Source organism: Chiloscyllium punctatum, unplaced genomic scaffold, assembly GCF_047496795.1.
Source record: "Chiloscyllium punctatum isolate Juve2018m unplaced genomic scaffold, sChiPun1.3 scaffold_72, whole genome shotgun sequence".
Taxonomy (NCBI): Eukaryota; Metazoa; Chordata; class Chondrichthyes; order Orectolobiformes; family Hemiscylliidae; genus Chiloscyllium; species Chiloscyllium punctatum.
The window spans coordinates 137,061-153,020 of NW_027309806.1; the positions used below are offsets into that span (position 1 = coordinate 137,061).

Sequence of the window (15,960 nt, forward strand, 5' to 3'; positions counted from 1 at the left end):
CAGAGCACTGTAACACACGCCCCATCACAGAGCACTGTAAAACCCGCCCCATCACAGAGCACTGTAACACCCTCCCCATCACAGAGCACTGTAACACCCACCCCATCGCAGAGCACTGTAACACCCGCCCCATCGCAGAGCACTGTAACACCCGCCCCATCACAGAGCACTGTAACACCCACACCATCACAGAGCACTGTAACACCCATCCCATTGCAGAGCACTGTAACACCCCCCCCATCGCAGTGCACTGTAACACCCTCCCCATCACAGAGCACTGTAACACCCCCCCATCGCAGACCACTGTAACACCCTCCCCATCACAGAGCACTGTAACACCCGCCCCATCACAGAGCACTGTTACACCCGCACCATCACAGAGCACTCTAACACACCCCCCATCGCAGAGCACTGTAACACCTGCCCCATCGCAGAGCACTGTAACACCCGCCCCATCACAGAGCACTGTAACACCCGCTCCATCACAGAGCACTGTAACACCCACCCCATCGCAGAGCACTGTAACACCCTACCCATCGCAGAGCACTGTAACACCCGCCCCATCACAGAGCACTGTAACACCCGCACCATCACAGAGCACTGTAACACCCCCCCATCACAGAGCACTGTAACACCCACACCATCACAGAGCACTGTAACACCCCCCCATCACAGAGCACTGTAACACCCGCCCCATCACAGAGCACTGTAACACCCGCCCCATCACAGAGCACTGTAACACCCTCCCCATCACAGAGCACTGTAACACCTGCCCCATCACAGAGCACTGTGACACCCGCCCCATCACAGAGCACTGTAACCCCCGCCCCATCACAGAGCACTGTAACACCCGCCCCATCGCAGAATACTGTAACACCCAACCCATCGCAGAGCACTGTAACACCCGCCCCATCGCAGAGCACTGTAACACCCACCCCATCACAGAGCACTGTGACACCCCCCCATCACAGAGCACTGTAATACCCGCCCCATCACAGAGCACTGTAACACCCCCCCATCACAGAGCACTGTAACACCCGCCCCATCACAGAGCACTGTGACACCCGCCTCATCACAGAGCACTGTGACACCCGCCCCATCACAGAGCACTGTAACTCCCGCCCCATCACAGAGCACTGTAACACCCACCCCATCACAGAGCACTGTGACACCCCCCCATCACAGAGCACTGTAACACCCACCCCATCACAGAGCACTGTAACACCCGCCCCATCACAGAGCACTGTAACACCCCCCCCACCGCAGAGCACTGTAACACCCTCCCCATCACAGAGCACTGTAACACCCGCCCCATCACAGAGCACTGTAACACCCCCCCCATCGCAGAGCACTGTAACACCCTCCCCATCACAGAGCACTGTAACACCCGCCCCATCACAGAGCACTGTAACACCCGCACCATCACAGAGCACTGTAACACACCCCCCATCGCAGAGCACTGTAACACCTGCCCCATCGCAGAGCACTGTAACACCCGCCCCATCACAGAGCACTGTAACACCCGCTCCATCACAGAGCACTGTAACACCCCCCCCCATCGCAGAGCACTGTAACACCCTCCCCATCGCAGAGCACTGTAACACCCGCCCCATCACAGAGCACTGTAACACCCGCCCCATCACAGAGCACTGTAACACCCGCACCATCACAGAGCACTGTAACACCCCCCCATCACAGAGCACTGTAACACCCGCACCATCACAGAGCACTGTAACACCCGCCCCATCACAGAGCACTGTAACACCCGCACCATCACAGAGCACTGTAACACCCGCCCCATCACAGAGCACTGTAACACCCGCACCATCACAGAGCACTGTAACACCCCCCCATCACAGAGCACTGTAACACCCGCCCCATCGCAGAGCACTGTAACACCCTCCCCATCGCAGAGCACTGTAACACCCTCCCCATCACAGAGCACTGTAACACCCACCCCATCACAGAGCACTGTAACACCCGCCCCATCACAGAGCACTGTAACACCCGCACCATCACAGAGCACTGTAACACCCCCCCATCACAGAGCACTGTAACACCCACACCATCACAGAGCACTGTAACACCCCCCCATCACAGAGCACTGTAACACCCGCCCCATCACAGAGCACTGTAACACCCGCCCCATCACAGAGCACTGTAACACCCTCCCCATCACAGAGCACTGTAACACCTGCCCCATCACAGAGCACTGTGACACCCTCCCCATCACAGAGCACTGTAACACCCGCCCCATCGCAGAATACTGTAACACCCACCCCATCGCAGAGCACTGTAACACCCGCCCCATCGCAGAGCACTGTAACACCCGCCCCATCACAGAGCACTGTGACACCCCCCCATCACAGAGCACTGTAATACCCGCCCCATCACAGAGCACTGTAACACCCCCCCATCACAGAGCACTGTAACACCCGCCCCATCACAGAGCACTGTGACACCCGCCTCATCACAGAGCACTGCGACACCCGCCCCATCACAGAGCACTGTAACTCCCGCCCCATCACAGAGCACTGTAACACCCCCCCCCATCACAGAGCAATGTGACACACACCCCATCACAGAGCACTGTAACACCCCCCCCCATCACAGAGCACTGCAACACCCGCCCCATCACAGAGCACTGTAACACCCACCCCATCACAGAGCACTGTAACCCCCGCCCCATCCCAGAGCACAGTAACACCCCCCCATCGCAGATCACTGTAACCCCCGCCCCATCACAGAGCACTGTAACACCCTCCCCATCACAGAGCACTGAAGCCCCCGCCCCATCGCAGAGCACTGTAACCCCCGCCTCATCACAGAGCACTGTAACACCCGCCCCATTGCAGAGCACTGTAACACCCGCCCCATCACAGAGCACTGTAACACCCGCCCCATCACAGAGCACTGTAACACCCGCACCATCACAGAGCACTGTAACACCCACCCCATCGCAGAGCACTGTAACACCCCCCCCATCGCAGAGCACTGTAACACCCGCCCCATCACAGAGCACTGTAACACTGCCCCCATCACAGAGCACTGTAACACCCTCCCCATCACAGAGCACTGTGACACCTGCCCCATCACAGAGCACTGTAACACCCTCCCCATCACAGAGCACTGTGACACCCGCCCCATCACAGAGCACTGTAACACCCGCCCCATCACAGAGCACTGTAACACCCTCCCCATCACAGAGCACTGTAACACCCTCCCCATCACAGAGCACTGTAACACCCGCCCCATCGCAGAGCACTGTAACCCCCGCCGCATCACAGAGCACTGTAACACCCGCCCCATCGCAGAGCACTGTAACACCCTCCCCATCACAGAGCACTGTAACACCCTCCCCATCACAGAGCACTGTAACACACGCCCCATCACAGAGCACTGTAAAACCCGCCCCATCACAGAGCACTGTAACACCCTCCCCATCACAGAGCACTGTAACACCCACCCCATCGCAGAGCACTGTAACACCCGCCCCATCGCAGAGCACTGTAACACCCGCCCCATCACAGAGCACTGCAACACCCACACCATCACAGAGCACTGTAACACCCATCCCATCGCAGAGCACTGTGACACCCCCCCCCATCGCAGTGCACTGTAACACCCTCCCCATCACAGAGCACTGTACCACCCCCCCATCGCAGACCACTGTAACACCCTCCCCATCACAGAGCACTGTAACACCCGCCCCATCACAGAGCACTGTTACACCCGCACCATCACAGAGCACTCTAACACACCCCCCATCGCAGAGCACTGTAACACCTGCCCCATCGCAGAGCACTGTAACACCCGCCCCATCACAGAGCACTGTAACACCCGCTCCATCACAGAGCACTGTAACACCCCCCCCATCGCAGAGCACTGTAACACCCTACCCATCGCAGAGCACTGTAACACCCGCCCCATCACAGAGCACTGTAACACCCGCCCCATCGGAGAGCACTGTAACACCCGCCCCATCACAGAGCACTGTAACACCCGCTCCATCACAGAGCACTGTAACACCCCCCCCATCGCAGAGCACTGTAACACCCTACCCATCGCAGAGCACTGTAACACCCGCCCCATCACAGAGCACTGTAACACCCGCCCCATCACAGAGCACTGTAACACCCGCACCATCACAGAGCACTGTAACACCCCCCCATCACAGAGCACTGTAACACCCACACCATCACAGAGCACTGTAACACCCCCCCATCACAGAGTACTGTAACACCCGCCCCATCACAGAGCACTGTAACACCCGCCCCATCGCAGAATACTGTAACACCCACCCCATCGCAGAGCACTGTAACACCCGCCCCATCACAGAGCACTGTGACACCCCCCCATCACAGAGCACTGTAATACCCGCCCCATCACAGAGCACTGTAACACCCCCCCATCACAGAGCACTGTAACACCCGCCCCATCACAGAGCACTGTGACACCCGCCTCATCACAGAGCACTGTGACACCCGCCCCATCACAGAGCACTGTAACTCCCGCCCCATCACAGAGCACTGTAACACCCACCCCATCACAGAGCACTGTGACACCCCCCCATCACAGAGCACTGTAACACCCACCCCATCACAGAGCACTGTAACACCCGCCCCATCACAGAGCACTGTAACACCCCCCCCACCGCAGAGCACTGTAACACCCTCCCCATCACAGAGCACTGTAACACCCGCCCCATCACAGAGCACTGTAACACCCCCCCCATCGCAGAGCACTGTAACACCCTCCCCATCACAGAGCACTGTAACACCCGCCCCATCACAGAGCACTGTAACACCCGCTCCATCACAGAGCACTGTAACACCCCCCCCCCATCGCAGAGCACTGTAACACCCTCCCCATCGCAGAGCACTGTAACACCTGCCCCATCGCAGAGCACTGTAACACCCGCCCCATCACAGAGCACTGTAACACCCGCTCCATCACAGAGCACTGTAACACCCCCCCCCATCACAGAGCACTGTAACACCCGCTCCATCACAGAGCACTGTAACACCCCCCCCCATCGCAGAGCACTGTAACACCCTCCCCATCGCAGAGCACTGTAACACCTGCCCCATCGCAGAGCACTGTAACACCCGCCCCATCACAGAGCACTGTAACACCCGCTCCATCACAGAGCACTGTAACACCCCCCCCCATCGCAGAGCACTGTAACACCCTCCCCATCGCAGAGCACTGTAACACCCGCCCCATCACAGAGCACTGTAACACCCGCCCCATCACAGAGCACTGTAACACCCGCACCATCACAGAGCACTGTAACACCCCCCCATCACAGAGCACTGTAACACCCGCACCATCACAGAGCACTGTAACACCCGCCCCATCACAGAGCACTGTAACACCCGCACCATCACAGAGCACTGTAACACCCGCCCCATCACAGAGCACTGTAACACCCGCACCATCACAGAGCACTGTAACACCCCCCCATCACAGAGCACTGTAACACCCGCCCCATCGCAGAGCACTGTAACACCCTCCCCATCGCAGAGCACTGTAACACCCTCCCCATCACAGAGCACTGTAACACCCACCCCATCACAGAGCACTGTAACACCCGCCCCATCACAGAGCACTGTAACACCCGCACCATCACAGAGCACTGTAACACCCCCCCATCACAGAGCACTGTAACACCCGCCCCATCACAGAGCACTGTAACACCCGCCCCATCACAGAGCACTGTAACACCCCCCCATCACAGAGCACTGTAACACCCGCCCCATCACAGAGCACTGTAACACCCTCCCCATCACAGAGCACTGTAACACCTGCCCCATCACAGAGCACTGTGACACCCGCCCCATCACAGAGCACTGTAACCCCCGCCCCATCACAGAGCACTGTAACACCCGCCCCATCGCAGAATACTGTAACACCCACCCTATCGCAGAGCACTGTAACACCCGCCCCATCGCAGAGCACTGTAACACCCGCCCCATCACAGAGCACTGTGACACCCCCCCATCACAGAGCACTGTAATACCCGCCCCATCACAGAGCACTGTAACACCCCCCCATCACAGAGCACTGTAACACCCGCCCCATCACAGAGCACTGTGACACCCGCCTCATCACAGAGCACTGCGACACCCGCCCCATCACAGAGCACTGTAACTCCCGCCCCATCACAGAGCACTGTAACACCCCCCCCCATCACAGAGCAATGTGACACACACCCCATCACAGAGCACTGTAACACCCCCCCCATCACAGAGCACTGCAACACCCGCCCCATCACAGAGCACTGTAACACCCACCCCATCACAGAGCACTGTAACACCCGCCCCATCACAGAGCACTGTGACACCCGCCCCATCGCAGAGCACTGTAACACCCGCCCCATCGCAGAGCACTGTAACACCCACCCCATCACAGAGCACTGTAACACCCGCCCCATCACAGAGCACTGTAACACCCCCCCCATCGCAGAGCACTGTAACACCCTCCCCATCACAGAGCACTGTAACACCCGCTCCATCACAGAGCACTGTAACACCCCCCCCATCGCAGAGCACTGTAACACCCTCCCCATCACAGAGCACTGTAACACCCGCCCCATCACAGAGCACTGTAACACCCGCACCATCACAGAGCTCTGTAACACACCCCCCATCGCAGAGCACTGTAACACCTGCCCCATCGCAGAGCACTGTAACACCCGCCCCATCACAGAACACTGTAACACCCGCTCCATCACAGAGCACTGTAACACCCCCCCCCCATCGCAGAGCACTGTAACACCCTCCCCATCGCAGAGCACTGTAACACCCGCCCCATCACAGAGCACTGTAACACCCGCCCCATCACAGAGCACTGTAACACCCGCACCATCACAGAGCACTGTAACACCCCCCCATCACAGAGCACTGTAACACCCGCACCATCACAGAGCACTGTAACACCCCCCCATCACAGAGCACTGTAACACCCTCCCCATCACAGAGCACTGTAAAACCCGCACCATCACAGAGCACTGTAACACCCGCCCCATCACAGAGCACTGTAACACCCGCACCATCACAGAGCACTGTAACACCCCCCCATCACAGAGCACTGTAACACCCGCCCCATCGCAGAGCACTGTAACACCCTCCCCATCGCAGAGCACTGTAACACCCTCCCCATCACAGAGCACTGTAACACCCACCCCATCACAGAGCACTGTGACACCCACCCCATCACAGAGCACTGTAACACCCGCCCCATCGCAGAGCACTGTAACACCCGCCCCATCACAGAGCACTGTAACACCCTCCCCATCACAGAGCACTGTAACACCCGCCCCATCACAGAGCACTGTAACACCCGCCCCACCACAGAGCACTGTAACACCCGCCCCATCGGAGAGCACTGTAACACCCGCCCCATCGCAGAGCACTGTAACACCCGCTCCATCACAGAGCACTGTAACACCCTCCCCATCACAGAGCACTGTAACACCCGCCCCATCACAGAGCACTGTAACACCCGCCCCACCACAGAGCACTGTAACACCCCCCCATCGCAGAGCACTGTAACACCCGCCCCATCGCAGAGCACTGTAACACCCTCCCCACCACAGAGCACTGTAACACCCCCCCATCGCAGAGCACTGTAACACACCCCCCATCGCAGAGCACTGTAACACCTGCCCCATCGCAGAGCACTGTAACACCCGCCCCATCACAGAGCACTGTAACACCCGCACCATCACAGAGCACTGTAACACCCTCCCCATCGCAGAGCACTGTAACACCCGCCCCATCGCAGAGCACTGTAACACCCTCCCCATCACAGAGCACTGTAACACTCTCCCCATCGCAGAGCACTGTGACACCCTCCCCATCACAGAGCACTGTAACACCCACCCCATCACAGAGCACTGTGACACCCACCCCATCACAGAGCACTGTAACACCCGCCCCATCGCAGAGCACTGTAACACCCTCCCCATCACAGAGCACTGTAACACCCTCCCCATCACAGAGCACTGTAACACCCACCCCATCGCAGAGCACTGTAACACCCTCCCCATCGCAGAGCACTGTAATACCCGCCCCATCACAGAGCACTGTAACACCCCCCCATCACACAGCACTGTAACACCCTCCCCATCACAGAGCACTGTAACACCCGCCCCATCGCAGAGCACTGTAACACCCGCCCCATCGCAGAGCACTGTAACACCCGCCCCATCGCAGAGCACTGTAACACCCGCCCCATCACAGAGCACTGTAACACCCACCCCATCACAGAGCACTGTAACACCCCCCCCCATCACAGAGCACTGTAACACCCACCCCATCACAGAGCACTGTAACACCCGCCCCATCACAGAGCACTGTGACACCCGCCCCATCGCAGAGCACTGTAACACCCGCCCCATCACAGAGCACTGTAACACCCGCCCCATCACAGAACACTGTGACACCCACCCCATCGCAGAGCACTGTAACACCCGCCCCATCACGGAGCATTGTCACACCCGCCCCATCGCAGAGCACTGTCACACCCGCCCCATCGCAGAGCACTGTCACACCCGCCCCAGGACCAGACAACACAGTCACCTTTCTCTTCTCCTGTTCCAGGGCACAGTCCCATTGATTTCACTTCCCGGTTTGTGGAGTTTTTCACAGGAATACACTCCGGATTCGCTCCGATCACCGGAAGGCCGACAGCAGGTTGGGACTATCAGCATTCATCAGAAATGACACCCCAGAGACTCCCACTCTCACTGGGGTACAGGCTCACACACCCACTCACACTCACACACACACAGACACTCCCCCCCACTCACACACCCACACACACACACACACACACACACACACACACTCACACACACACACACACCCCCACACACACTCTCACACACACACACCCCCACTCACACACAGACACAGACACACTCACACACACACAGACACACTCACACACACACACATACACTCACACACACAACACACACTCACACACACACACACACACAGACACACTCACACACACAGACACACACTCACACACACACAGACACGCACACACTCACACACTCACACAAACCCAGACACACTCACACACTCACACACACACACACACACCCACTCACACACACACACCCCCACTCACACACAGACACAGACACACTCACACACACACACCCCCACTCACACACAGACACAGACACACTCACACACACACAGACACACACACACACAGACACACTCACACACACACACATACACTCACACACACAGACACACTCACACACACTCACACACACAGACACACACTCACACACACAGACACACACACACACACACAGACACACACACACACTCACACACACACACACACATACACACACACACAGACACACACAGACACACACTCACACACACACAGACACACACACACACTCACACACACACACAGGCACACTCACACATACTCCACACACACAGACACACACACTCACACGCACACACTCACACTGTCTCACACACACACTTACGCAAACACTCTCTCACTCTCACACACACACAGACACACACACTCACACAAACACTCTCTCTCTCACAAACACACCCCCACAAACTCTCTCACACTCACATATATGGACACAATCACAGACACACACTCACTTTGCCTCTCACAAACACACACTCTCTCACACACATGCACGCACACACGCACACACTCACAGACATACACACACACACACACACTCATTCTCTCACACACACACACACACACTCTCTCACACACATACCTGCAGACACACGCACTCACATACACACACACTCACATACACACAGACACTCACACACAGACACACTCACTCACACACAGACACTCACACACACACACACTCACACACACACACACACAGACACACACACTCACACACACACACACACACACACACACACACACACACACACACACACACACATACACACATTCACAGACCCTCACTGGATTAAGGGCTCATTGGGGTAAGGGTGTGGGTGAGGGTGAGAGTGTGGGTATAGGTGGGGATGAGGGTGAGGGTGTGAGTGAGGCTGTGGGTTTGGATGTGGGCGAGGGTGTGGGTGAGGGTGAGGGTGAAGGTGTGGGTGAGGGTGTGGGTGAGGGTGAGGGTGAGGGTGAAGGTGTGGGTGAGGGTGAGGGTGAAGGTGTGGGTGAGGGTGTGGGTGAGGGTGAGGGTGAAGGTGTGGGTGAGGGTGTGGGTGAGGGTGTGGGTGAGGGTGTGGGTGAGGGTGAGGGTGCAGGTGTGGGTGAGGGTGTGTGTGTGGGTGAGGGTGTGGATGTGGGTGAGGGAGTGGATGTGGGTGAGGGTGTGGGTGAGGGTGTGGGTGAGGGTGAGGGTGTGGGTGAGGGTGTGGGTGAGGGTGAGGGTGAAGGTGTGGGTGAGGGTGTGGGTGAGGGTGTGGGTGAGGGTGTGGGTGAGGGTGAGGGTGCAGGTGTGGGTGAGGGTGTGGGTGAGGGTGAGGGTGTGGGTGTGGGTGAGGGTGTGGGTGAGGGTGAGGGTGTGGGTGTGGGTGAGGGCTTGAATGAGGGTGTGAGTGAGGGTGTGAATGAGGGTGGGGGTGTGGGTGTGGGTGTGGGTGAGGAAGTGGGTGAGGGAGTGGGTGTGGGTGAGGGTGTGGGCGAGGGTGTGGGTGCAGGTGTGGGTGAGGGTGTGGGTGAGGGTGAGGGCTTGAATGAGGGTGTGAGTGAGGGTGTGAATGAGGGTGGGGGTGTGGGTGTGGGTGAGGATGTGGGTGAGGGAGTGGGTGTGGGTGTGGGTGAGGGTGTGGGTGAGGGTGAGGGTGTGGGTGTGGGTGAGGGTGTGGGTGTGGGTGAGGGTGTGGGTGAGGATGTGGGTGAGGGAGTGAGTGAGGGTGAGGGTGTGGGTGTGGGTGAGGGTGTGGGTGTGTGGGTGAGGGTGAGGGTGTGTGTGTGGGTGAGGGTGAGGGTGTGGGTGAGGGTGTGGATGAGGATGTGGGTGAGGGAGTGGGTGAGGGTGAGCGCGTGGGTGCGGGTGTGGGTGAGGTTGAGAGTTTGTGTGAGTGTGTGGGTGAGGGTGTGGATGTGGGTGAGGGTGTGGGTGAGGGTGAGGGTGTGGGTGTGGGTGAGGGTGTGGGTGTGTGTGTGGGTGAGGGTGTGGATGTGGGTGAGGGTGTGTGTGTGGGTGAGGGTGTGGGTGTGGGTGAGGGTGTGGGTGTGTGTGTGGGTGAGGGTGTGGGTGAGGGTGAGGGTGTGGGTGTGGGTGAGGGTGTGGGTGTGTGTGTGGGTGAGGGTGTGGATGTGGGTGAGGGTGTGTGTGTGGGTGAGGGTGTGGATGTGGGTGAGGGTGTGGGTGTGGGTGTGGGTGTGGGTGTGTGTGTGGGTGAGGGTGAGGGGGTGGGTGTGGGTGAGGGTGAGGGTGCGGGTGTGGGTGAGGGTGAGGGTGAGGGTGTGTGTGTGGGTGAGGGTGAGGGGGTGGGTGTGGGTGAGGGTGAGGGTGTGGGTGAGGGTGAGGGGGTGGGTGTGGGTGAGGGTGAGGGTGTGGGTGTGGGTGAGGGTGTGTGTGTGGGTGAGGGTGTGGATGTGGGTGAGGGTGTGGGTGTGGGTGAGGGTGAGGGTGAGGGTGTGGGTGTGGGAGAGGGTGTGGGTGAGGGAGAGGGTGTGGGTGAGGGTGTGTGTGTGGGTGAGGGTGTGTGTGTGGGTGAGGGTGAGGGTGTGGGTGTGGGTGAGGGTGAGGGTGAGAGTGTGGGGTGTGGGTGAGGGTGAGGGTGTGTGTGTGGGTGAGGGTGAGAGTTCTGTGTTTGACTACCATCCACTCCCACTCCCCCTCCCACTCCCACTCCCTCTCCCTCTCCCTCTCCCTCTCCCTTCTCCCTCTCCCTCTCTCTCTCCTCCCCCGTCTCCCCTCTCCCACGCCCCTCTCCCTCACCCTCTCCCTCCCTCACCCCCTCCCTCTCCCTCTCGCCTCTCCCTCTCCCTCACCCTCTCCCTCTCCCTCACCCCCTCCCTCTCCCACTCCCTCTCCCACTCCCTCTCCCACTCCCTCTCCCTCTCCCACTCCTCTCCCTCTCCCTCTCCCTCTCCCTCACCCCCTCCCTCTCCCTCTCCCTCTCCCTCTCCCTCTCCTCTCCCTCCCTCTCCCTCTCTCCTCCCCCTCCCTCTCCTCTCCCTCTCCCTCTCTCTCTCCCTCCCCCTCTCCCTCTCCCTCTCCCTCACCCTCTCCCTCACCCCCCCTCCCTCTCCCTCTCCCTCTCCCTCTCCCTCACCTCTCCCTCTCCCTCACCCCCCTCCCTCTCCCACTCCCTCTCCCTCAACCCCCCTCCCACTCCCTCTCCCTCTCCCACTCCCTCTCCCTCTCCCCTCTCCCTCTCCCTCACCCACTCCCTCTCCCTCACCCCCTCCCCTCCCTCTCCCCCCTCTCCCTCTCCCTCTCCCACTCCCTCTCCCTCTCTCTCTCCCTCCCCCTCTCCCTCTCCCTCTCCCTCACCCACTCCCTCTCCCTCACCCCCTCCCTCTCCCTCTCCCTCTCCCTCTCCCACTCCCTCTCCCTCTCTCTCTCCCCCCTCTCCTCTCCCTCTCCCAACCCACTCCCTCTCCCTCTCCCTCTCCCACTCCCTCTCCCTCTCCCACTCCCTCTCCCTCTCCCTCTCCCACTCCCTCACCCTCTCCCGCTCCCTCTCCCTCTCCCTCTCCCTCTCTCTCTCCCTCCCCCTCTCCCTCTCCCTCTCCCTCACCCACTCCCTCTCCCTCACCCCCTCCCTCTCCCTCTCCCTCACCCCCTCCCTCTCCCTCTCCCACTCCCTCTCCCTCTCCCACTCCCTCTCCCTCTCCCTCTCCCTCTCCCTCTCCCTCTCCCACTCCCACTCCCTCTCCCTCTCCCTCTCCCACTCCCTCTCCCTCTCCCACTCCCTCTCCCTCTCCCTCTCCCACTCCTCACCCTCTCCCGCTCCCTCTCCCTCTCCCTCTCCCTCTCCCTTCTCCCCACTCCCTCTCCCTCTCTCTCTCCTCCCCTCCCCTCTCCCTCTCCCTCTCCCCACCCCCTCCCTCTCCCTCTCCCCTCTCCCTCTCCCACTCCCACTCCCTCTCCCTCTCCCACTCCCTCTCCCTCTCCCACTCCCTCTCCCTCTCCCTCGTCCCACTCCCTCACCCCCTCCCTCTCCCTCTCCCTCTCCCTCTCCCTCTCCCACTCCCCACTCCCTCTCCCTCTCCCTCTCCCACTCCCTCTCCCTCTCCCACTCCCTCTCCCTCTCCTCTCCCACTCCCTCTCCCTCTCTCTCCCCCCCCTCACCCTCTCCCTCACCCCCTCCCTCTCCCTCTCCCTCACCCCCACCCTCTCCCTCACCCACTCCCTCACCTCCCCCACTCCCTCTCCCTCACCCACACCCACCCCCACCCCTCTCCCACTCCACTCCCCTACCCCTCCCTCTCCCACTCCCACTCCCCACCCCCTCCCCTCTCCCTCCCCCTCCCTCACACTCTCTCCCTCCCCTCTCCACTCCCTCACCCACACCCCCCCTCCCTCTCCCACCACCCACCCCCCCCACTCCCACTCTCCCTCACCCTCCCCCTCCACCCCTCACACCACTCCCTCACCCTCTCCCTCTCCCTCTCCCTCTCCTCTCCCACTCCCTCTCCCTCCCTCCCTCTCCCACTCCCACACCCTCCCACTCCCTCTCCCACCCCCACCCCACTCCCTCACCCTCTCCCTCTCCCTCTCACTCTCCCTCCCCCTCTCCCTCTCCTCTCCCTCACCCTCTCCCTCTCCTCACCCCCCTCCCTCTCCCTCTCCCTCTCCCTCTCCCTCTCCCTCTCCCCCTCCGTCTCCCTATCCCTCTCCCTCCCTCACCCTCTCCCTCTCCCTCACCCTCTCCCTCACCCTCTCCCTCTCCTCTCCCTCACCCTCTCCCTCAACCTCTCCCACTCACTCCTCCCCTCCCCCTCCCTCTCCCTCTCCCCCTCACCTCTCCCTCTCCCTCTCCCTCTCCCTCTCCCACTCCCTATCCCTCACCCTCTCCCTCACCCTCTCCCTCTCCCCTCTCCCACTCCCCTCTCCCTCTCCCTCTCTCCCTCCCTCTCCCCCTCCCTATCCCTCTCCCTATCCCTCTCCCTCTCCCTCACCCCTCCTCCCTCTCCCTCTCCCTCTCCCTCTCCCCCCTCCCTCTCCCCCCCTCCCTCTCCCCTCTCCCTCTCCCCCTCCCTCTCCCTCACCCTCTCCTCTCCCTCTCCCTCTCCCTCTCCCTCTCCCCCTCCCCTCCCCTCCCCCTCCCCTCCCCCTCCCTCTCCCTCTCCCTCTCCCTCTCCCTCTCCCTCTCCCTCTCCCTCTCCCTCTCCCTCCTCCCTCCTCCCCCTCCCTCTCCCTCTCCCTCTCCCTCTCCCTCTCGCTCTCCCTCTCCCCCTCCCTCTCCCCACTCCCTATCCCTCTCCCTCACCCTCACCCTCTCCCTCTCCCTCTCCCACTCCCTCTCCCTCTCCCTCTCCCCTCCCCTCTCCCCTCCCTATCCCTCTCCCTATCCCTCTCCCTCACCCTCTCCCTCTCCCTCTCCCTCTCCCTCTCCCCCTCCCTCTCCCCCTCCCTCTCCCCCTCCTCTCCCTCACCCTCTCCCTCTCCCCTCTCCCTCTCCCTCTCCCTCTCCCTCTCCCCCTCCCTCTCCCCCTCCCTCTCCCTCTCCCTCTCCCCCTCCCTCTCCCTCTCCCTCTCCCTCTCCCCCCTCCCTCTCCCACTCCCTATCCCTCTCCCTCTCCCTCACCCTCTCCCTCTCCCTCTCCCTCTCCCTGTCCCTCTCCCCTCTCCCCCTCCCTCTCCCTCTCCCTCTCCCCCTCCCTCTCCCTCTCCCTCTCCCCTCCCTCTCCCTCTCCCCCTCCCTCTCCCCCTCCCTCTCCCCTCCCTCTCCCCTCTCCCTCTCCTCTCCCTCTCCCTCTCCCCCTCCCTCTCCCCCTCCCTCTCCCCCTCCCTCTCCCTCTCCCTCTCCCTCTCCCCCTCCCTCTCCTCTCCCTCTCCCCCTCCCTCTCCCTCTCCCTCTCCCCCTCCCTCTCCCTCTCCCCCTCCCTCTCCCCCTCCCTCTCCCTCTCCCTCTCCCCCTCCCTCTCCCTATCCCTCTCCCTCTCCCTCTCCCCCTCCCTCTCCCCCTCCCTCTCCCCCTCCCTCTCCCTATCCCTCTCCCCCTCCCTCTCCCCCTCCCTCTCCCTCTCCCTCTCCCCCTCCCTCTCCCTCTCCCCCCTCCCTCTCCCTCTCCCCCTCCCTCTCCCCCTCCCTCTCCCTCTCCCTCTCCCCCTCCCTCTCCCTATCCCTCTCCCTCTCCCTCTCCCCCTCCCTCTCCCCCCTCCCTCTCCCCCCTCCCTCTCCCTATCCCTCTCCACTCCCTCTCCCTCTCCCTATCCCTCTCCCTCTCCCTCTCCCTCAGGACGGAATGCCACCCTGATGGTCAGAGTGAACGGCCTGAGCCTATTCCTCGCTCCACGGTGACTGCACTGACCCTGCTGGACATTGAGGGGGGGATCTTGGAGAAGGGAACGTTCCGGAAGGTGCCGGTGCCGGAGGCTGACACCTTCCTGGTGGAGATTGGGAAGATCCCGAGGGTCCCGTTCCTCGTGTCCCTCCGAGGCGAGGACGGAGTGGGGAATGTGTTCCAGAGACTCTCTCCGACCCTTGGCTCCAGCTCTCACTCGGCCCTGAAGGTATGGCCCCCCCTCTGGCCCACACACCCCCCACCCCCCCAAATCCTGTCGTCCAGAACCTTCCATCCACCCAGACCCCTGGAGCCCGTCATAACCTTCAATCATGGGGTGGGAACGGACCAGGGGATCAGCACACAGGAAGGTCACACACTCACACACACACACACACACACACACTCACACTCACACACACTCACACACTCACACACACACACACACTCACACACACACACTCATACTCACACTCACTCTCACACTCACTCACACACACACACTCAT

General features: G+C 60.8%; 1 protein-coding gene across 1 annotated transcript in view; it reads left to right on the forward strand.

The window, feature by feature from the left end:
• The window catches only part of LOC140471400 (von Willebrand factor A domain-containing protein 7-like), a 31,725-nt gene extending 16,048 nt beyond the window's left edge, over nt 1-15,677 (forward strand). The window contains exons 7-8 of the mRNA XM_072567420.1: nt 8,607-8,699; nt 15,408-15,677. Of these exons, the coding sequence (XP_072423521.1) occupies nt 8,607-8,699; nt 15,408-15,469 (155 nt within the window). The 3' untranslated portion in view covers nt 15,470-15,677. The remainder of the gene's footprint in view (nt 1-8,606; nt 8,700-15,407) is intronic.
• Nucleotides 15,678-15,960: the final 283 nt, after the last annotated feature.